A 23194-nucleotide genomic window follows, 5' to 3' on the forward strand; every position below is an offset into this window, starting at 1 on the left:
GTGCCAATAATTTTCTGTTCATGCCAATTTTTTTCCTCGTTTAAGCTTGTGGCTTACCTTCCATTTGAAGAGGATACAACTTTATAAATATTTATGTACAATGGAGTATTTTGTTAGACTGGTTTGTATTTTTCTTTTTCTTTTCCCCTGAACATGAAAATATCAATTTCTGTGAGCTTGCTTTATGAAAATAAACAAAGGTTTTTGGGTGTGTTGGCATTGGGAAGCAGGACAGTGCTAGTTGCAAAGTAGCTCAGTGGAATTCTGGACCTGACTTGTTTCCTGGACATGAGTAACAACAGCAAAAGCAGAAAGGTTTCTGTGTTTGTGTTTTCCTGTGTGTGGACGTATCATCATTCTTACCCATGTCAGGTTCCAGTGTAGATTCAGAGGTATTCCTGCAACTTGCCTTTAACCTCTTGGAAAGGTGTTACTTCAAATATTCCTGCTGCCTCTATTAGGATAGTGCTGGATGCTTTGCAAAAACAGTATTTTAACAGCTTGTACCAAATTGAGAATTCTAATGATGCTTTCCTTATGTTTGTAGGATTTGGAGATTGTGTATTCGTATTTACATGGAATGGAAGCCTTGTCTAATCTGAGAGAGCATCAGCTAAGGTATGACACTTTATCATTAAAAACACACGTATGTTAATGCACTAACAAAGTAATGGAACAGTTGGTTTGGTAACTATACACTAGTCTTGTGTACCCTACCTCAAACTGAAAAGCTGGCTATCACTGCCTCCATTTCTTCCCTTTGTTGTCCTAACACTTTCGCCTTCTATACGTGCATGTGTGTATCCCTACTTGTTCCTTCTGATTTCTATTATGGATGTGTTGTTTTTCTTTTCAGATTTTCAGACTAGCAGTAAATGCTTAATATACAGAGCACAAGTTCCAGTCCTGAATGAAAGTCCATGTATAGTCCAAATCGTTTATATAACATAATAATCATGAGAGCTGAGTCTGTTATTCAGCTTCTGTTTCACTTTGTGCTTGCTTTTGTGTGGAAGTATTAGACAAATTATGCAAATGCTACACGTGCAACTAAGGCTTAATAAAAAATTACTAAAAAAGTCATCCACATATTTTTATTAAAATGCTTCATGAAGCAAATAAATTCAAGTAAAGACTTCCAAGTGAACTTCTATTTTTTTTTGTAGAGTTGTGTTTGATTTTTTAAAGTAATTGTTTCAGTTGTCCTCACATAAACGTCTTACAGCAGAGGTTTCTAAGGGTTTTTGGACATCGGTGTGAGGCTGGCAGATACAGGAGGAGGCCTCCTGTATGATCTACAGGGAGAGAGGGTGAATTACTGTTATTTTGCATCCTGGCGTTTGCCAACATTTGCCACATCTGAAGATGCTGAAGCAACTTTGACTTGATTAATACTGGTTTAGGTTCTAATTTCTGACCTCTTGCTTCATCATTCTGTCAGAGTCTACATTCCCAAGCCAGTATTCTGTAATTTGGAGAAAATAAAAGGCGGGGTTTTCTTTCTCCCAAAGTGCTCAAGAAACATTTTGCAATGTGAACATTGACTTCAAAGGAGTCCCTGTAATTACTTTGGCTTTGGAAGGAGGCCACGATCACATTCAGTTAAAGTATTTTGTGTTATGCTATTATATGCAAGACTTTTAACACATCAAGTTTTGCATAGCTGGAGTTGAGCTGATGTTAACTTGTTTACAAGATCAAAGTGTGCACATATGGTTGCGTGGTATGTTGATGTGTGCTTCTTGGCTTCCTGTGCAGAATGAGGTTCTTGCTGAGGAATGTGTGGAACTTGCTCTCCCAGCGCAGTGAATTCCTAGAAGAGAGCTTCTGTTTACAGTACCATACATGGAAAAGGCTGGGCTCCTGGCAGATGTGGGACAGAAAGCTTTTATGGTATCCTTTAGGATACAACATTTCTTGTGGCAGTGGGATGCCACAAAAACCTCTGAGATGCGTTAGAAACTCGTGTATTAAATATAGCCTGTAGTAGTGAATAACTTACCTTGTGGCGTGCGGATGATCTCATCTTGAATTTGTTTCGTTTGTTTGGGATGCAGACAAAGATCACGTTTGAGACATCAGTATTGGCTAGAAGTCATTCAATTTTTCGAATATTTGAGGAAGCAATCTAGTTTGTACTACTTGGTCACTGTAATTTATAATTTTTCCAGTTTAACACAACAATTGAAACACTTGGCTACTTTCTGTAAGAGGCATTTTTCTCCCCTATTACTGTCCTAGTAACGGGACCAAAACGCTGTAAAACTCAGACAGTGAACTTCTGTGACTTAATCAGGAATGTACTTCCTTCACTCCCAATTCAGAAGGGAACAAAACTTGCTTGTTAAAATGATTCTGTTTCCTATAACTCCTGCTCTTAGATGGCCTGTTGCCCGGCATCATTTCAGCCCAGCAGGGCACAGGCTATCCTTGAGCAGTACTTTAATTTTTAAATCTGACTGCTAGCAATGACTTTCTTTCTGGTGTCTTCTCACTGGTAACCTCATATCTTCTGCTCTCCCCTTCCCTCTCAAAACAGAGGATCAGAGAGAGATGATGAGGACACAGAAGGTAGAAGCAGACAGTAGCTTTTTGGAGTCTGTAAAGGATTTTGGCAAGACCCAATTTTACGATGGGGGAGCAGTGTCTGAGAAAGAAAAGGTTCTGTGGTTCAAAAAGTATTCTGCTGTGCCAGGAAACAAGAAGAATTTTCATTAGCCGAAATTGATATGCAGTACATAATTATATGCAATACCAACATTGCCTGTAAGAAAAGTTTTCAAAGATAGTCCAAAGAATAGATCTAAAATACTGCTGTGGGGGAAGGGCCGTGGTAGTAAAATTTGAGGGTAGTGGGTTTTTTGTGGGTTGTTGGTTGGTTGATTTTGTTGTTTGTTTGTGTAGGGTGATGTGTTTTGTTTTGGTTTTTTTTTTTTTTTTTTTTTTTTTTTTTTTTTTTTTTAGCACACAGAATTAAGATCTCAATTTTCCATTAACAATTTCTGAATAATCAGGATACCACTATAAGCCTGCCACTTCTGGACAGAAAAAGCATTATTTTTTAGTGGGCTGAATGAATAAGTAAATTACTGAAAGAGATGAGTGCTAAGTTAACTTTTGTAGCAGCCTGTTCGCTATTGAAATGAATGATCTAGGAAATGATGGGAAATGGCAATAAGAAGCCTTTTAAATGTCACATCAAACCCACATCAACTCTTCCAGGCCTCAGATCAACTTTTTTGAGACTTTTTGCCTAAGCAGGATCTCTTGGGTGCTTTTGTCCACTTAAGATATTATTGCGGGCAGCTGGTCATTGGTGCACTGAGGTTCTGATGATTGATCCTGTGAGGAGTGAGAATTTCTTTCCCAAATTTAAATATAGTTCCTCATTCGAATGTTCACATGAGCCTCTTCGACAGTCAGACAGAGATTTGCCTAATAGCCTTGGTGTTTGCAGTCTGCTTCAGAGCCATAGAAAGTCCAAGGGAGGTGGTGGGGTTTGTGTCCTTCCCACCCCTCCCAGTAATTTACAGGGTCCATTTCCTTAAGAAAATAGACAGAAATGACATGTTGATATTTTTTATACCAAATTAACATTGCATTTCCTAATATGTGGTGAGTTCTATTCTAGTTGCTCTCTATTATGCTACATTTGGTAGGCTGACAGTGAATGTGAAAGTGTTTTAATCCTCCCTTCTAGACAGAGGATTTTCCTGCAGGAAATTCTTTCCACTGTGAGCCCTTTAGGATTTCAGCATTAAAATCTCATGGTAATTTTTAAGTTGCTGAATTTTAGCAAAATAAGAAGCATTGGTTTACCATGCAACATTAATTTCTTGTTTTATCTGTTGGGCTTGACTTGCAAAAGGGAGCAGTTTTTATGTTGTGGTATCTCTGATCAGTGTTACGTATCATAAATTTCCATCCATTTCTAAAATTCTGAATTGTTTCCTTATAAAGCAACTTACTTTTATCAGATAACTTTATAAAATGAGATCAGTATCATTTTACCTGTTTTATAGAAATTTTTTTTTATGGGAGCAATTACATCTAGTGTCCTAAATCAAATCTGATCTTGGATGAACTAATAACTTTAATGCTTAGATTTAACAATTCATTCTCTTAAATTAAAAATCAGCTTATCTTTAAATTGATGGTTAGTTTCTGCAAGTGCTGGAGGCAAATGTGGAAATGCTGACTAACTTTAGAAAGTGCAGTCTTTGTGACACTGATAGGAATCGTAATTAAAAATTACTTCTTTCCTTCTCTTTCAGACTGATGTGTGAGACGGTTAGATACGAAAGGCATGAAGCAAATGAAGTTCTGTACTAGTAAGTATTTCTGCTTCCTTTCGTATGATGTTCAAGGAATTAATTCCTTTTCAAGGGTGTTAAGGACAGTCTTTAACACCAACTCCCTCGCCCAGCACACAGCCTGTGAACATAAATGAGCCACTTTGTTTTCATCATCAAACAGTGGAGAAATTTGCTGGTGCCAGGGAGGGAGCTAACAGTGACTCTTGCTTGGTGATGTGTGTTGTATTAATTTTTGTAACCAGTGTGAGATTATATAGAATTAGGGGATGTGGGGTGTCTTCTCATTAGAATGACTTGTCATTTAGTCTCACTTCAATTTGGTGAAAGTAGTAGTGACCAGCTTGTCGTGCCAGAGGTGCCAAATCGACATATCTAACACGGCTCATAATTAGCAGGGATGTGATCTAATGTCAGCTCAGATTTACAGTAGAGATCTGAGGATTGCAATTGCTTTGTTTATGCAAGCAACTCACTGAAACAAAAGGCTTATCAAATTTTCACTTACTGCCCCATACCAGACTCTAAATGCAGATTTTTCTGGATTGTCTGGTATTATTTGAACATTTAAGCATACAAAGAATGCACATGTGTGCCTCCTTTTATACATGTCGAATTTTTCCTATATAGACCATCAGGAGGAAGATGTGATTGAACAAACTTTAATGCTAAGCTTTGACCATACAGCAAAGTTAAAGTAGTGTCTAATGAAACCCAGTAATCAGTTATGTATGGGAAATGCACAAGGTCAAAATCTACAGGGGGATAGATAATTTTAATTAGACCAATGTAATCTTTATTCATGTTACAGACTTATTTGCTAGTGACCACTGTGCTGGTGATTTCACCTTTTCTAGGCAGTTGGTTTGTGTCTGTCCATGTGTACTAGAGCTTTTGTTTAGACTCAATATCTTGGCTCATTCTGACTCTTGGTTTAAATTTTACTTATATGCTGAATGAATCAAGGCTACTAGTTACGCACATACTCAAGGTAGGCAAAAGTTACAAGGGAATATGTGTCTGAGAAAATACAATGCACAAATGGAAAATTGTGAAATGTGGGTTAACTTGAAGAGCTTTTTGCGGTTCTTTTGCACTGATCTCCTTTGTCACTCCTTTCAGGTGACTTCATCTTCACTTTGGTTGTTTGCCTGTCATTTCTATTTACTTGCTTCTTGACATTTTTTTCCCCCATGATTTATTCAGTAGATTTAATGGGCAGTTTGGCAAATTCTGGATATAGATGCTAATGCAAAATGTGCTTGCTCTAGCATTTCACATCTCTGATTTAATGTTTAATGGGCTAAACCTTAAAGTTACCACTGAATATTTTTTATTAAAAAAATTTTTAAAAATTCAGTATTTTGAAGCCAGAAATATATGTTCTGGTACTCTGAGTAGTAGCTCTACATTTTATTTTAATGAACAATTTGAGATCTACTTGTTAAGAAAATCCCATGGAACCTGCAGGCAAATTTCAGTTTTCTATTTTAAGGATCATGAACTTAAAAGACTCCTTTTTTTGTTTCACAAATTCAGAATATGTATTGAAGATGTATTCTTCTTAAAAACAGAATTCTAATTTTACAATGTACATGTTTGGAGAAATTTTTGTAGTACTACAGGAGATAAGCAAAGTGATAGCCACGTTAGAATCAATCCACTCAGTTATGAGCCATAGGAAGTGAGCTTGGAGTACACAACCTGATCACTTTTTATTGAACATGCCAGAATTTATCACTTGAAGCTCTTATTTTGGTCATGAAGGTTAAGGTTTTTTAAAAAAAGCATTATATTTGAACTCTAAGTGACAACTCTTCCCCCCCCCCCCCAGTAATGGTATGACTTGCATTGAAATCTGAAATTGGGTGCTAATCTTCTGTGTTCATTAGAAAAATCTATTAAAATAGCTGCAACTGTTGTAGCTGTTAATTGACCTGTGTGTGTGACCTCCCTGAGGCGCAACTCAATGTCTCAATGCGGATAAGTTAAATCTTTATCCCTAAATGCTAACATGAAAACTAATACAGTTGCTCTGTTTATTTGATCAAAACTTTTTCATTGTAAAAACTTTGTTCATATCTGCATTGTCAGCTGCACTTATAAAAAGGCAAATTCCTATCGCATGTATGCAATGCTGAAAATAATTAACTGCATTCAGTACAAACACGGTAAATTTTTTTATCCTTCATTTTTAAAAAAAGTTGTTAATTTTCATAGTATCTCTCTAGACTTTTTTTATGACCAAAGGGATAAAATGGAGCACGTTGTTTAAAACTGGCTCATCTCATCTGCATTTATTTTACTATCAGCGAGTGTACATGGTAGTGACAAATTCTCAAACCCTACGGCCATCTCACTGTTTAAATGGAAACTGGGTTATTAAAAGTGGCAGTTCAGCTCGAGTTGTTCTTCATTTGCCAGTCGTCATACTACTTTCATTTGATGGGAAGTTAATGACAAAAGGACTTAAAACCTGCAAGGCAAAATTTTGGAATTGAGATTTACTTGACACACATACCTGATTTTTTTTTTTTTTTTTTTACCTGCTACCTTTATTCAAATCTACTTAAAGATCCCATTTAAAAAAAATACTTATTTTGGTCACTTGATATATATTTATCAGTAGATCAAAGAAAAAAATAGTTCTTTTTTATATCTGCGTAATAGTCATTCGTGATGTTTCCATCGGTAAGTTTCTAATTAGCATTTTCTTTGGAAACTAAAGTTTTAGCAGATTTGTAGAGGGTGTGTATACATCTTGACAGTTGAACAGAATTTTTCAGATCAAAATTTAAATGTTTACTGTGATGGCAGAGAGGAATCTTTGGCAATAAATGTTTTGCATATAAGCAAATGAGTATGTCTCTAATAAAAGCAGCACCTCTTCCCCCCCCCCCATTAGTCATACAGGGGCTGTATGTGGTTTTCAGCCATGCTGTTTGATATTTCAGTCTGCATCAGTGGTGTTTGGCTTACTCTTTCTGTAAGGAAGTCTTGTGTGTCTTTAAGCTTCCCTTATTTTCCTCTCTGAGCATATTGGATTGGCAGAAAATATTCTAAGTTTTGATGACCTGCTGTCCAGAGTAATTCGATAATAAAACCTCATGTGTCTCTTAATTGCTGTGCTGTAGCACAACATGTTTTTGTGATCACATTCCGTTTAGTTTCTGAGCAATTGAACCTGGCACTAACTTTGCTGCTGCTTATAAAGTTTTTTAAAAATACAAAGAAAACCCCAACCCAGGTTACTGCAAAATGTGTTTTAGTTTTTTAGAGAACCTTCCAACAAAAGCCTGATAGAATATATGCTTCTACCTCCCACATGTCCCTATTGAGAAGATTGCAAGACATATATTTTGAATTTAAGCTCTTATTAGTAATAAGTTTCTCAGTCTGTAGCACTTCAGTAGTATGCTACTGGTTTTGATTGCGTTGATTCTTAGGAAAAAAAAAAAAAGGAAAAGTGTTTAAAGAAGAGTAGTTGACTCTTGGACATCTTGATCTGAATTTTAGTGTTAATGTCTGTGGTTGGAAAAAGCTCTTGTCTAATGTCAGCATGTTTGTGTGCTTTTATGTCATTCAGTCGTGAAGCCTTCTGTGCTTCAGTGACGTTCAGTGTTTTCAGAAGGCTTGTAAAACTGAGTTATTACTATTGAGAATGTCCATGGCTGAAATGAGAAATATCAATCTCTTTAGTTTCTAAATTACTGACTATGGTAGGCAGGATGTGTAATAAATAGCCATATTTGTACAATTACGTTTTGTCTTGCTTTTTTCCACAGTTCCCACTTGTCATACAATCTGGGATGAAAAACGTCCACTTCTGTTAACACTGTAGTGCTTATGGGGGGCGGGGAGAGAAGAGAAAAGGGGATGTGAGAAGTGGCTGTAAGAAGGATGAAGATACATAATTTCAACTAGTCTTTTTGGACATTTCCACATTTAGAACTAAGTTCTCAGGTCCAGTAGCTGTAATATCACCATCCAGTCTTAGTCAAGTTTTCTGACTTACATCTTCATGGCAAATCACAAGACCCGAACCCATTTGTTTTGGGCTAGCCATGGGGCCTTCTCCACAGCTGGTTTGGCCCAGCCATCAAAGCCTGAAACAGATGAAATCTGGAGAGGAAATAAAGGAGCACGAGTCTTTGGTTGCTACTCAGATACTTACGGTTTTATTAGATGAAAATGTTAGTGTCTTTCATGAGGTGGAGCTGAATGTCGGAAAAATGTTGGAGGGTGTTGGCTTTGCATAGCTTTGGGACAGGCTGTCTTAGGGGATCGCCTGAAGGCACTGGGGCTGTGGACTTGGGGCAGCGACTGGCAGGCAACTTGCCGAGCTTCCTCAGGAGGATGCTTTTCCCAAGGACGAGATGTGTTGTCACCTGTCCAGGTATCATGCATGACACAAAAAGTCAAGCAGGGATTTTGGATGTAGCTGTAAAGCGTCTGGGTGCGTCTCAGCTAACAGCTAAGCTGTAGTTTTATTTGCAACTGTAGGTCTATGTAATTAATGTACAGTAGTTCCATGCAAGGACAGGTGAGAAGTAGATCTAAGAGTAGTCTTTAAGAGTGGGAATCTAGCAGTCAAACTTTTAAGTCCTACAATAAGAGTGACGTTTAGCGAATTCATGGTTCTTTCACAGTAGTGCGTTGCCTTGAGGACCCTCAGGAGGATAGAAGCAGGGCGTACAAAACAACGGAAAGTGACGCCAAAGTTCCCATACGTTTCTGCATACTCTGACTTAATTGTGCAATGAAGTGTGACAAAAATGAGCTAAAAGCTTCTTTAGCTGTTGGTGCGTGATTTTAAAACAGAACAGCTCTGCTGAGACCGCCTCACTGAAATTTGTCTTCTGATGCATACATTTGTGTTATGAAGGAGTGCTTTTATGTTCTGTATGCGTTCAACAGATTTTATGGTGGTGGTTTCTTAAAACCAAGTTATTCTGTATAAATATGATATGTGATCTATAGCTGTATATGTTTATATCTTATAGATATCATAGAATCACAGAATGGTTTGGGTTGGAAGGGACCTTAAAGATCATCTAGTTCCAACCCCCCTGCCATGGGCAGGGACACCCTCCACTAGACCACGTTGCCCAAAGCCTCATCCAACCTGGTCTTATCTATAACACTAAAAGACTACAGAATTAGTAGAGGTGCGTATGAGGATCCACTAGTGATGTTCTGAATTATCAGTAAAATTAATCTCTTGTATTCTTGGATACTTTACTTTTAACTAGAATAGCTGTTTTTTGGACAGGATGCACCTGTTCGTGGAGGATTGAGTCACATTTCTGCATTTACTGTCTTTGTTTACTGAATGCTCTTTACTTCAGAGAGCCCCTGTAAAAGATTTCTTCCTTGGTCTTATAGATATGAGACACTTAGAAAATTATTTAAAATGCTCCAAATACACAGTAGTCTCAGAATATGTCTGAAGCATCTCTCTGGGTCAGTGTCTGAATTTGCAGGTAGACCTCTGCAGGCAATGTATATTCCTTCTAGGTTTCTGTGGAAGTCATGCAGCAGTATATTAATAATGCAAAGAACTGCTGCAGCAGGGCTGGTCTCTTTTTTTTTTTTTCCCCCCTTTTTTTTTTTCCCCTTTTTTTTTCTCCTTAAAATATTCCTAAAGGTGTATTGCACCTTCTGATAGTCGGGCAGTTGCCAAAGTAGCGTTGGGATGCTGCCAGTTCTGCACTGCAGTAAATCAGGAACTTGAATTCATCTGTTGTGTTGTGGATACATTTTCTATGGGGAATTTCTTAGGCAATGTGTATCATTAAAACAAATACATTCAAGGACTTGGCAGTCGGCTCTGTATAAGCAGACACTGAATCAAGGCTTCTTAATAGTATCAGTGATCAATGTTAGGCTGTTGGCTTTGCATAGCCAGTTCCGAATTTCTGTGTTATTGTTTGACCTGATTTTGATGCTTCTTTGAATGAAGAGTAAAGTAAGGGGTTTTTTTTGGAGAGGATTTTAATTTGTACCTTTACTGTAAATGTTTCACTAAAACCTGTCATGTTTTTCTTGTTGTAATTTTGAGAATAAAAGCTTTGATTTTGCAGAAATATTAGAGAGGTATAAGATTTAATAGCAGAATTGTCTGTCTTGATTGACCTCAAGAGTATTTTGGATGCAAGATCATTTTATTTTACTACTTCTGTCATTGTTTTCCTGATGATTTAGGAGACTATTTTTTCATTCTGAATTTCTCTCTGATATCAAGGGCTAATTCACTGTACAAGTTTAATACTAAGACTTCAGTGACAATAGGTCAATTAGCTTGCATATGTATATTTGTGTAATGTATTTATTGATTGCCTGTTTAATCAGCTGTCTTAGACTGACACACATTACTGACACTCTACAATAATCTCTGATTTGACTGAATTTTCTGGCTTATTTTACTGATTTTATTTGAGAAATGGAAAAGAATATAAATAAATACTCTAAAGAAAAACATACTTCTGATTATCTGTTTCAATGAATACTAAGGAATTGTTTCCTGTGGTTCATTCTGTTTTATTTCCCACTCTTGCTACCAGAAGACAAGACACCAGTTTTCATCTTGTGTCCATTAGTAAAAGATAATCATGGACATCAGTTGAAATATGCACTTTAAGAAGCCTGTTTAGTGAAAATTAGAAGCTCTAAATTCTGAGTTATCAGTTTTATTACTGGATAACTTTATATTTTTTCTTAGATTTGGAATGATGATTAGGAGTAAGACTAAATCTAACTTTAATATGTTTGTTAAAAAAAAAAAAAAGAAAATTGTGTATGGTTGATGCATTAACTACCCAATCTGTTTTACTTCTGTTTCGTATATACCTCTTAATGTCATCAGGAGCATCTAAAATGCTCTGGCAGATGTCAGGTAACTGCCTAACTAGCTTATTAAGGAGGTTTATAGACAGTACTGACGATATGAGTAAATGGTTTTCTGATTTACTCCGAGTGTTGCAAGAATACAGTGCTAGTGGGCAGGATCTTCAGGCAATGAAATGTCTACCTGAGAGAATCGTTAAACTTAACGACATGTTTGACATCCCAAGGCACTTCAGGGCTAATGTCTAATTGTGGCAGCGGTTATTCAATCAAACAATAAAGTACCTATAGCTTTCAGCATGTAGAGGATAACCAAAATGAGCAAAGAGAAGGAGACAGATTAATCTGCTGAAACAATATCCTATGGAGCATAAGCTTTCAGAGCAATGTTCTTTCTAATTTCTTCTTGTGTAGTGCTTAAATGCCTGAAAGAGGTCCCAGTTCTGACATGTCAAATTTTCATTGTTTCTGTTCCTCTCAAGTGGGGATCTGGGAGCATGAAGAATGTCTGTTCTCAATTACTCTGTGTTTATGTTCTGAAATTTATTCAACTTTCAACAACATTGAGTATGATTTCTTGAAAATGTAATCTGCTAGGTACATCTTGGTTTGTAATGTAAGTTCTTCCATCAAAATGGTTACAAATGTTATATCTGGTAGGAATGGTACTATATCCAATTTAAATGTAAGTCTTGAATGAATCCTTTAGTGGTTGGAATTTTAATTAATAATTCTAACTAGCTCTTTCATAACCAAGAAATTGTTCTTGCTGATTTTGTGGCCTTTTTACGAAGTAGCTTGGAAAATACCTCTGAATTGGAAAGTAATTCTGGATGCTGATGTTTGACTTAAGTTAGGGGTCCTTCCAGCATCTGGTGTTGCTAGATCATTGATTCCGGTGTTGGAAGAAGAACGACACCTCTGTTGTTTGGGTCTCGGGACAGACTTACCTCCTGTAAAAGGAATATTAAGCCGTAGTTACATGTGAGCCATTTCCATGCTTGTTTCCATTGAGACCTGCATTCTGCTCAGCTTTTTTTTCAAGTGCTGTCTTAAAGGAGTTGGCTGAGAAACCAATTATCAGAAGGTGTTCAGAGCAGCAAAGACTTCTGTTTAGCATGTGCTTTCAAGTCCAGGTGCTCAATTTTGCACTGAAGCGATGTCTTGTTTGACAGCAGTCATCACAAAGACCTGCAGATTCTTGCCACTGTATGTACTTATATCTCGGTTGAACCAAATGCATACAAGTAAGTGTGTGCTGAATATGATTCATTATTCCAAAGGGTTTAGTAGTGCTACATCTCATCTTGATGGAAAATGATAATTAAATGGATTGCTTTTGTTAAAATGTAGCTATTTCTAAAGAAGTTATAAAGGAAAGTGATGCATCGGGACTTGTTAGGATAGAGGAAGACACTAGAGATGATGTAGATATTTGAGATTAATTGGATCTTTCAGCAGGTTGACTTAAATCTTTATTGTGGCCGAATATTTTGGAAGGTTTTTCAGCATCTTATGTGATCAGGAAATCTGAAAGCTGAAGCTGGAACACCTGTGCTACTGTAGACAGATGCCTTATAGAATAAGTACGTGTGGGGGACATATTGAAACAAGCTATTTTTTGTGCATAATTTCTCTGATATGCTGTTAATATTGATTCAGATTTATAGTTAGGAACCTGGTGTACAAGGGCTGCAGACTGCTTTAAATCAAAATAAAATAATTATAACTGGAAAATAAAACTTCACTTTTAAGTAGTGTGTATGTAGCTAGTTGAGGATCTGGGAATAAGAAGCTGCCCCTTCCAGTGGAATGAATAGCTCACAGCATTAAAAGTCTGATACAAGTGCTGAAGACTTGGAGAGAGTCTGCAAACTTCCTGGATCTTGGCAGTCTGGAGATTTATAAATGCTTCCTGATTTTTGAACTTTGAGTACCTCTGAGGTCTCAAAGAACAGTCATATGCTAGAAAATGTGAAGACTTAAGTCTGAAAATACTGCCTAACCTTATCAGCACTGACAGCCTGGTGATGTCATCATAGGCTATTGCATGATGATGTAACTGAAGTTTCTAAACATAAGTGCGACAGCTATGAAGTTACTTTGCAAAGTTCTGTCTTCAGTTTTTTGTGTCATTCTCAAAGAAGAGAAGTGTGCTGTCTGGCTGCAGGTTGTAGTTGTGTAAAAGGACCATGTCAAGGAAGCTGGGGAGGGAAACGCAATGGGAAGGCATTGCAATCCAGTCTCTTGATTTCCGTTTCTAGCTCCCAAATTCCTGTAAATCAAGCTCTCTTGCCTTCTGGGAAATTAAATACAGATTCCTCAGGAAATCCCCTGCTTTCGAAAGTGCTATAATACCAGAGTCAAGATTTAAAGTAGCTTTATTTAAATTCTATACAACTAATTTAAGAGCAGACTATGAATAAAGTCTGTATATTGGTGATTATTTTGGTATTGGCTTTCAGTTTTGCACCACTTTAAGGTTGCTGCTAGAACCTGAGTATTCTGAAAACTTTATTAGTAGGTAGCTCTATCAGAGTAGGTAGAAGAACATTAAGTCTCAGTACCTGAGTCCTTTTGTTGTTGTCCTCACAGAATACAAAACCTGTCTTCTGCTAAAGATCTCTTGTTTCTCCTCTTCTTAAGATTTAGGCTCTTTCCTCTGCAATGTAGTGAAATGCTTTGAGTGCGTGTAGACATACGGGCAGTTTAATGCTAGTGCGCTAACACAAGTTACAGTTGTAGTGCAGCTGGTGTCTCTAATCTGGCCCTAGTCCTGTTGGGTCTGTAAAGGTTGGGTCACGTTTCTGTCACCAAAGTTTCGCTGGGGTTTTGCTGACTTTAATATAGCTAGGGCAGAATGACAACATGTTTTGATTTTACTCTTCTGACTGCCCCTTAACATGGGACTTCTGGGTTGACTTAGTTCTGATTCTCTGCAGGGTGAATTGCCTGTGTCATCTTACTTTTTCTGGTTAAAAAGTCTTGTTTTCTGTAACTTGGGAAAGTGGATAGCTGTGCTGCATTTGGTAGGCAATATAACTTTAACAGTCCTGAGTTTCATCCAGATGAATATCCAGAACAGTAGATGAGCTGAAAAAACCCAAGCAAAAACCAAACAACCCAAAGAAACCCCCACCAGTCCTAGGTATTTGTAGCAACGTACTCCATCACTTAAGGCCAACAGGTAGTTTCTTGCCTGCAAAGAAGAGCTGTGAATGCCTGTCTGGAAATGTACAACATGTGCCAGTAATGCCTAGCGTCAAGTATTTCCACTCCTGCTGTGCATGCAGCCTTGCAAGGTGGGAGGGAGGGTGGGAGAGGAACTCATAACTAGGTAGAAGTGCTGTTTGGTTGGGTTGGGCGGGCTTTGCTTTCAGCCTGATGTGGATCATTGACTGCACTTCCAGTCTCCTAGTGTCTGGCAGCTGCTGCTTCAGTGTTGGTGGTGATGATGGACAGCAGTGGCACTCTTACAAAACCAGTTGTTTGAAAGATCTTTCCGAAGCAAATGTCTTTCCTTTCTACATCAGCTTTACTGACAGATGCTACTGGACCCTCCCCATGACTGTCCCTAGGCTAAAAACCACCCCAGTCTCCCTCTAAGGATGGCTTTGGGTGAAGGAAGTCATCAGCATCTATCCTGCTTCAACTAGTGCTTACATGGAGTTAATACCCTCCTGCAAACCCAGTCGGAGATGTGTCCTGTCCACAAAAGAACCCTTCTACGCACAATTTGCTGTCATCTCTTTGTCAGAAGAAATACCTTTAGGAGTCCAAATACAGTTTGTAGATACCTCTGTGGGCTGCTAGTGGTAGGCAGTATTCTAGCAGTGAATGAAAACTCCATAATTAGGCTTAGATTTATTCTCTGGAAATCAATGTCGATGTTTAAAAACAAAGTGTAAAATGTGATTGCAGAGAAAACCTTTCAATGTGAGCATTCTACATTGGGTAAGATGGTATTTGCATGAGTCGTCCTCACGTGGCTTGAGGAAGTGCTTTTGTAGTTCAGTATAGGCTTCTTCTATAGTTCCTTCTGTCGTTCATTACAGGCACAAAAGTCTTAAGAATGCAAATGCGTTGTTGATGAACAAATGTCAGTCATAGTACTGAAAACATGGAAACTTGATTGAAAGCCGCCTGATGTTTGAATAGGATTGTGGAAAGCCCAGGATCCTTAAAATGAAAGAATTGCACGTGTTTTTTGTAACAGAGCTGTCTAGCAAAAGCTGGCTGCCAAATGGCTGCTTTGAGGCTTAGTTCTAAACAACCGAAAGTGTAGCAAGTGTTCAGAAGTGCAGGAGTTAAATATATTTTCATATGAAAGGAATAGATCAGTCTTTCATTTGTCTGTGGTTTTTTTGGAGGGAAGCATGTGTGTTCTGGAGGAAGGAATGTATTTGCTATACGTGTGGGGTTTTTTCAGATATTTTGTTCAAGACTATATTAAGACACTAGTAGTTGTAAAAATGAAGAGAATGAAAATGCATCGGCGTCCTTTGCTCTTGCATACTCTTGGAAATATTTACGATGTTTTGGCTGGCAATGAAAGTTTAAAAGAACACACGGTGTATTTTGGAGAAGATACTTTGAATACAGACATGTTCTGTAGTAACCTTCCACTATTGTGACACAGCAATATTGAAGATTTTTATTCAGATAATTAAGGAGTTGAGTTCAGTAGATATGCATGATGCAAGTACCTTAGAGCTTAGAAATTCTCAAACATGACTGTAAAAATAAAAACAATTATCAAAGTACACATAAAACAAAAGGAAAATAAAACCAATCAGATGGTATTCCTAAAGTTTGGTTTATTAATCAGCACTTTCAGTTGTCAAATGAACAGATGTTTCTTTTGATTATATATAAAGTGGATAAAGTATGATGTTCATGACATAAGTGAGAAGGAGCAACGACTGTTGACAAGCTAACTTGCAGAGAGAGCGGATAAACCTGTGAACTGGCAGAAAAAAAGATAAAAACTGAGTTGGATGATTAACTAAGTGAAAAGTCATGCTGTGTGTGATCAAATAAGAAAAACTTAAAACCACTGCAGTTAAATGTATAATCATTATAGCTGTTTGTTAAATGATTCAAAGGTAGATTCAAAAGTAGCATTAAGAATTTGAATATTGAACATATTGACTGATGCTTGTGAAATCCAGTGGCTGCCTTTCTCTTTGGAGATAAAAGATCTCCAATGAGAAAAGATACCTAAAGCCCCTTACAAATAGGTAATTTAACAGAGGATTTAAAATAGTTCATCAACTCTTAAAGGAGGGAAATAAAAGCTTTTATATTAGTAGATTTGCAAAAGTTCTAAAATATTTTCTATTGTTTTAAATATTTTTTTAATTTTTGCTTCAATTATTTTATCCTTGGAAAGGGCTTTCTGTAAAAGTGTAAACAGATTTTCTAGATTACTTTTGCTTTAGAGTTATAAAGGCTGTGACCCCAGATGGGGTTCACTTCTATCAGACTACACTTTCATACTTAGTCAAACTGCCAATTTTTAGGAAAACAAAACCCCACAAAACTTCTTATGTGATAATTTTTCTGTGTGGATTACAGTATATTAGATTATCATTGACATCCTAATTGAGTTATTTCCCAGCATTTTGGGAAATTAATCTATAGCCATTGCTGAAAATGTCTATTTTAAAAACTTTCAACTGTGCTAATTAGTGCAGATTATTTGTATTTAGAATGACATCTGTTAAAAAACAGAAACAACAAAAAACCCAACAGATTTGCAGTTCAGCAGCAATGCTGGGTGGGTGCCTGTCAACTTAGGACTCATTTGGGAGGAAGAGTGTTTAAAGACTCAAATTCAAGAAAACCACCACTTAAAAAGAAAATACCGTTCTCAAAAGCGTAAACATACAACTGAGTTATCTGCTTTAACCTGGTTCTCTGCACTTATGTACAATGTTGATTTTTCTAGACTAACAAGTTTGAGGGCAGTACAGGTCCATGTGAGAAGCAAGGATGTGAAGTACACTTCAGAAAAGGCAGCTTGGTGCACTTCAACTATATAAATCAAAATGATTTGTTGTTACACTGTGTTATTGCTTCATTTTCTGTTGTCTATCAGTATTAAAAAGTATTTCCTGAAGTCTCCATTTTGAAGATGTTAAGCCTTCACTGGTGGGTGTGGTTGACCAGTATGGTTTCACTGGTCAGGTTGTAGGCTGGTAGAAAAGAAATAAAGGCTGCATCATCTTAGTCAGTTCTTGTGTTCTTGGTCATAGACTGTCCTCTGTTTCCACTGTTAATTCTTCACGTTTCTGATGTTTGTCCTTTCTCTTATGGTTATATTATACACTGGAAAATGGAAATGGAGCATGTTTTCAAATTGGATGGTTTGCTGTTTTGCTCTCGCCTGTTTTAGGCCAGCTCCCTCTCCTTCTGACTTCAGCTTTCCTTTTAGAAAGCCTAATAAAGTGAGTGCTGAGGAAATCTCACTCTTGTTTTGAGGACCTTGCTATGTAGGTACTTCTTAAGTTAAAGTTCTCCAAATGAAAAACATTCTGCTAACGTGTACGTAGCCTATGTAGATTTAAGATTGGGTTTTAATACTATGCTGTCATCATCATTAAAAGATGTGGGCTGTTCTTGCTTGAAGTTAGAACTAATTGTTGCTAAAGACCTGAGACATGTAATTTAAAAAAAAGAAGGTGCTATAGATTAATTATGTGATCTGCATCTCTTAGTGTCACTAGGGATGTGGTTTTCAGATAAGAATGCTCATGCAGTTCATAATGGTGTACTTGAATCCCATTAGTGAGCTTCTTTGGAAGAAGCAGGAGTGGTAAAAACTGAAGTAAAGTACAGATGTTCTGTGTGGACTGTCAAAGTGGCACAAGACTTCCACTGCAGCTATTTCTAGTAACCTTGAACTATTCTTTTTTTTTCCTGTCTAAACTTTATTTGAACTTATCCAAGGAGAGTCTAAGCCTGTAAAAAGAATTTTGTATTACTCAAGGAGCAAGATCTGAAGTAGAATGAACTGTGCCTGGATGACAAAGTCCTCATCCAGTTCCTCTGTAGGATAACGACTGGGGAAAAGAAACTCTTTGTCCTTTTTATTGGGAGTTTATTCTTGTGCCAGGAAGAGGCATGAAAGGGGCAGTGCGTAGTAGCAGCAGAATAAAGTTGACTAACAAATCTGATGTAGGTTTACCATCTGCAAATGTATCCAATGCTGTCTTACTTTGTGGGAAGGAAGATGCGAAAAGACAATTTGCTGTCTTGAAAGAAAGGATGAAGGAGGAGATGGCTAGAATTGGGAAAGGAAGCCTTATTTGTAGGGGAGAAGATGCTACACTTCTCTTCAGCAAGAGGAAAGTAATCAATTCAACAGAATACAATACAATTAGTGTATAGCTTGACTTCATTTTAATCACTTTCAATTATATTTCACTGGATTTGTGCTGTTACCAAAGATATATGCTTTTTAAAAAAAGTGAAGTAAATGAAATGAGGCATTCTAATAATGTATATATTTGGAATTGTTTTGTAAATAATAGAACTGTGCCTTTCTTCTGTAATTTTGAGCATTTTTGCCTTCTGATGTTCTTCATACTGCAAATTTGGTAGTGCTATGAGTAACTTAAATCAAGTGCCTTAAACTGTGTGTTCTCTCTTTTTTTTTTTTTTTTTTTTTCATTCCAGCCCTGATGATATTGGTACCTGTTGGTATATCCTGCTGTCTGGTTCAGTCTTCATTAAAGAATCTATGTTTCTTCCAAGGAGCAGGTATGTCAGCTATGAATGTACTGCATTCTGTATTTAAAACATAAATTATGAGATGTAGAGAATCTTTAGAATTAAAAGGCAATGTCTTATGCTTAATGAAACACAGAAGCACATGTATAAACACACTTTTCCTACCTTTACTAGCTGTGGTAATTATTTTATGCCCATTACTAGAATTGAAAGCACATCATTGTGGACAGTGTATGAACATCCAAAGTGTCATACAAATGCTGTCAATTTAAAAATAACACTATCAAAAACCTGACAAATGAAGTACTGAGTAGTCTGTTCCTGTGAGTAATCAAACTTTCAATCATAAGATGCACTAGAGCTTTGGATGTTTTCCTGAGGCTTTACTTACCGTCCACAAGTCTTCAGTGCATGTTTTAGCATATGCTTACATCATGTTACTGCCAGTTTTGCCACTTCTGTTTAAGGCTGTGCTTCATGTAAATGGATTTGCAACGGAGAGTGGCATTTTACATGGAACAAAATAAGTTTGTGTGAGAGACACTCAAAATGTATATTGCTACAGTAAAAAAATTAATTATTTTGAGCTATGGAAAAATATGCAAATGACTGCAAGGATTTTAAACTAAGGTGACTGAGCTTGATCCTTTTAGTGGAAGCAGAGCAGAATCATTTTAAAATGTTGGTTATATGCATATTCAGCCTACTATGAAAGGCTTCTTTGAAGTAAATAGCATGTAATAAAATTTGTGAAAGGCAGAATGAAAGAATGACCTGTCTCTGTATGGTATGATGAGAATGAAAGCACTAGAAACTTCCCTACAGTTTAAACAGTGGGAAACCACTTCAGAGCTAGTGTTGGTTGGCATGTGAACAATTAGATGTTCAGATCTGCCTTTCAGTGGGAGAGTAGCACTGGTCTTGGGACTTCCATTTGATGATGGTGGCATGTTCTTGGTGAAAGCAAGTGTCTTGCATCTGTAAGAGGACAGGCGCTGCTGATAAAATGATGTATTTAATGTGCCATCAAACAGTATATGCTAAAGGTGCAAAACTGGTTATTGTAAAAAGTAGCACAACAACAGATTATAGGATCCCTGCTGCTGGCAGATGGAAGAAAATTGTCCCATATGTCATCCATGAACAGGCAAAGCCAGAACAAAAGCTGGCAGAAGGTGCTCCCTTTAGATGCCAGGAGAAGGGATATACGATATCTGAATTAATGTAGGGTGGCTGTATATAGTCTGCGGCTAGAATCTTCTGTTCCTTTGAACTACAGCAATGCTTGTGCTTCAGACATTTTTTGATACTTGATGAGAGGTGAGATTTAATAAGATAAACAACAGGCTTGAGATTCTTCCTGGGAGAATGAACAGAAAATTACAGGTCCTGTGACTCTAAGCTGTTCACATGGAGAAATTCAGAAAGACATCTGGGACAGTGTCTGAGATCTTGGTGAATTGCAGGTGTGGAACTTGGCATTAGAAAAAGCTTCATCGTTGTGGATGGAGTCAAGTAGCTGCCAAAGCTGGTGCCTTGGGAAGTAATTGCGAGAGAGATGATTTGTTAATTAACAAAGATGACATAAATCCATGAAAGCAAAATTAAGCAACTTTAATTTAATGATATAAGATAGAAAGTATTTCTGGAGTGCAAAACCAGAGTCATTCCAGTGAGGGGCTTAGTGCTCAGAAGCTGTAGTTACTAAAGGGTAGGTGAGGGCCTTTTTAAATTTAGGACAAGGCTAATCAGGATTTTTACTTTGGAAATGAGTAAGCTGCAGTATCTGGGCCTTGGGCTCATCCATGAATAAGAAACTTGGCAAAAGTGAGAGGGCACACAGGTTAAATTTTTGATTTGGAATACTGCTGGATAGTAAGTGATTTATTTATTTTAAAGCAAAGGCTTGAGAAAAGTAAGTTGTTCAGCTTTATATAGTGAACTGCTCAGATATATAGACTGGGTAGAAAAGACTGATTAGCAGCAATACCTAAGTAAAATTTTACAGTGCTTTAGGAAAAAAAAAAGGGGAGTGAGACCTCCTGAAAAGTCTGCTGTCCAGAAACAACTGATGGGGTGATATTTTGAAATCTAGAGTAGTGTCAAAAGTGGCTAAAAGGCAGTTACTAGATAACTGTTTGCTTAAACTGACTATTTACATATACAAGGAGTAATAATTTCAAGTGCCTTTTTGAGCATTGCATAATTTGGGAGTCTTGATGTCTTATTGCCGTTAAAGATGCATTTGCTACGCTTTAGCAAATGGAGCACGTACTGATGCATCATTGACGTCAGGAAATAGGAAGAGATTTAAACGTTGCCAGGTAGAGATCATCTAATTTTGATCTTGTTTGGCCAAAACATTGACATATGAGTAAACTTTTGTAAATTCATATTTGGACTATTTTAGTGAGGCTTTTTTCCAGTTTAATCCATTTTATCTTTGCCCATCTAGAAAGCCACTAAGAAATAATTTTGCAACATGTGAAGCATGTGAGTAAGAGCAGGATGGAGCTGAGAAATCTGTGTAGGAGCAGAAAGCAAGAAGTATGTTCCTCTCTCCAAATCTGAGTGACTCAGAAAATTCTCATTTCCCTAACTTCTTTTCACAGAGCTTAGAGTAATCCATCCCTCCTATCGCCAGACCTCCCACCATCTAAAACTCTTCTTTTTTGTTTTTTTTCCCCCCACCTCAAAATTTTTTTTTTTTTTTTGATAGCCTGCTCCATGCACCTGCAGTAAATCCCTTTGCGCAGGTTCTCTGGGCTGCATCCAGCTCTCCCATCAGGAGCTCGGGAGCTGCCGGTGCTGCTCGGACTGCAGGCTTCCCCTTGCCTGTCCTCCTGATTTTGTCGAGGTCAGCCTCATTGAATGGTGGCTGGACAGTAGCTAGACAAATCAGAAATAACATATATGTGTGTGTGTGTCCTGAATTTCAAGAACACTTGCTATTCTTTGTTGGATTTCAGTCTTTTAAGATGTATGTCTGTACAAGCTAGGGTAAAAGTAATACCTAGTTCAGGTGATGCAGATAGCACTAGTGAATAAATCTGCCTGCAATCTTGCCGGTGTTTTCTCAGTCCTGTGCTAAATTCCATCCTACTCTTAACTTCATGGCTGTTGGCGTGTGAGCCTATAAAGAACAGGATTTATAGCTGAAACTTGGAAGTACCTTAGTGCATTTGACTATGCACTGTGCTCAGCATATTATTTGCATTTGGGGCCTTTATTAGCTAATTTAGGTGCATTAGTTTCAGGTATAACATCCTCAGACTGGTTGGTGGGTAACACTGGAAATGCTCTTTTGTTGTGTATTTTATGTCAGGTAAATTCTTTTTTTCTTTTTTCTTTTTTTGAATTTTCATTTTTAAATTTTTTCGCCCCTCTTTTTTCACCAAATCATTGTTCCCATGTCTTTGATTCCTAGTGTTAGATACCATTTAAAATTCTTTGGGGAGAGGGAGTGATGACTAGGTTTGACAAACTTAATATGTAGTTGGGGAAGAAGAATGTCTTAAATAATAATAATAAAAATAATTAAAAAAAAACCCTGTCTAAAAGCGTAAGAAATGACCACCCTGCTGCTTTCCTACTCAAACCAAAATAAATAATAGTATAGTAGTCCAAAAATAAGCAGCTTTGTAATGTACTATATATGGTCAAACAGCTGCTAGTTGAAATAGTCTGAAATGAGTGGCATAGTTGCCAATTTTGCCAAAGTTATATAATGTACTGGGTGACTCGTAAAAACTACTTCTAACTAGCTTCTTGACAAGTCTTTAATTCAAAATTAATAAAAAACCTAAATGTTCAAGGTGGAATATTAACATACATGAAGTCCTGAATTGAGTAACTTGCTTTGTAAACTTTAATGTCTACTCCATGTCCATATTTTGTGAAAATAGCATGAGTATCATTTTATTTCCATATTGTAATATAGTTTAGCTTGTATTTGTTCAAATGCCAAGCCATCAGCTAGTAAATAGCCTTCATAAGATAAGGCTGGTTTTTATTCAGTTAACATTATTTTGGGAATATTTACAGTTCTGAATTTTAAAGATTTTTGACCTGAACAATTAAAGCTGCCATATTTTTGGTGACATAAAGTAAAGCTTAATCTTGTTCTCCTATTTAATTTCTGTAAATTGCAACAGAGAAATTTATTCTGACAGCTTAATGTGAGGAAGATTTCCTCTCCCTCTCCCCCCCCTTTTGCTAGTAACAGTTTTCATACTTACTCATTTTCTTTAACATAGCAGGCATATATTACAGCCAAACTAAACATTCCTTATTTCTGCCCT

The 23194-nt window shown here is 37.1% G+C and overlaps 1 protein-coding gene across 8 annotated transcripts in view; it reads left to right on the forward strand.

Moving 5' to 3' along the window:
- Window positions 1-23194, forward strand: part of RAPGEF2 (Rap guanine nucleotide exchange factor 2) — a 190817-nt gene that overhangs the window by 59378 nt on the left and 108245 nt on the right. For all 8 annotated transcript variants that reach the window (XM_075751801.1, XM_075751798.1, XM_075751804.1 and 5 more), the window contains exons 2-4: window positions 548-618; window positions 4275-4331; window positions 18840-18923. In XM_075751801.1, the coding sequence (XP_075607916.1) occupies window positions 548-618; window positions 4275-4331; window positions 18840-18923 (212 nt within the window). The remainder of the gene's footprint in view (window positions 1-547; window positions 619-4274; window positions 4332-18839; window positions 18924-23194) is intronic.

This window comes from Balearica regulorum, chromosome 4, assembly GCF_011004875.1.
Source record: "Balearica regulorum gibbericeps isolate bBalReg1 chromosome 4, bBalReg1.pri, whole genome shotgun sequence".
Taxonomy (NCBI): Eukaryota; Metazoa; Chordata; class Aves; order Gruiformes; family Gruidae; genus Balearica; species Balearica regulorum.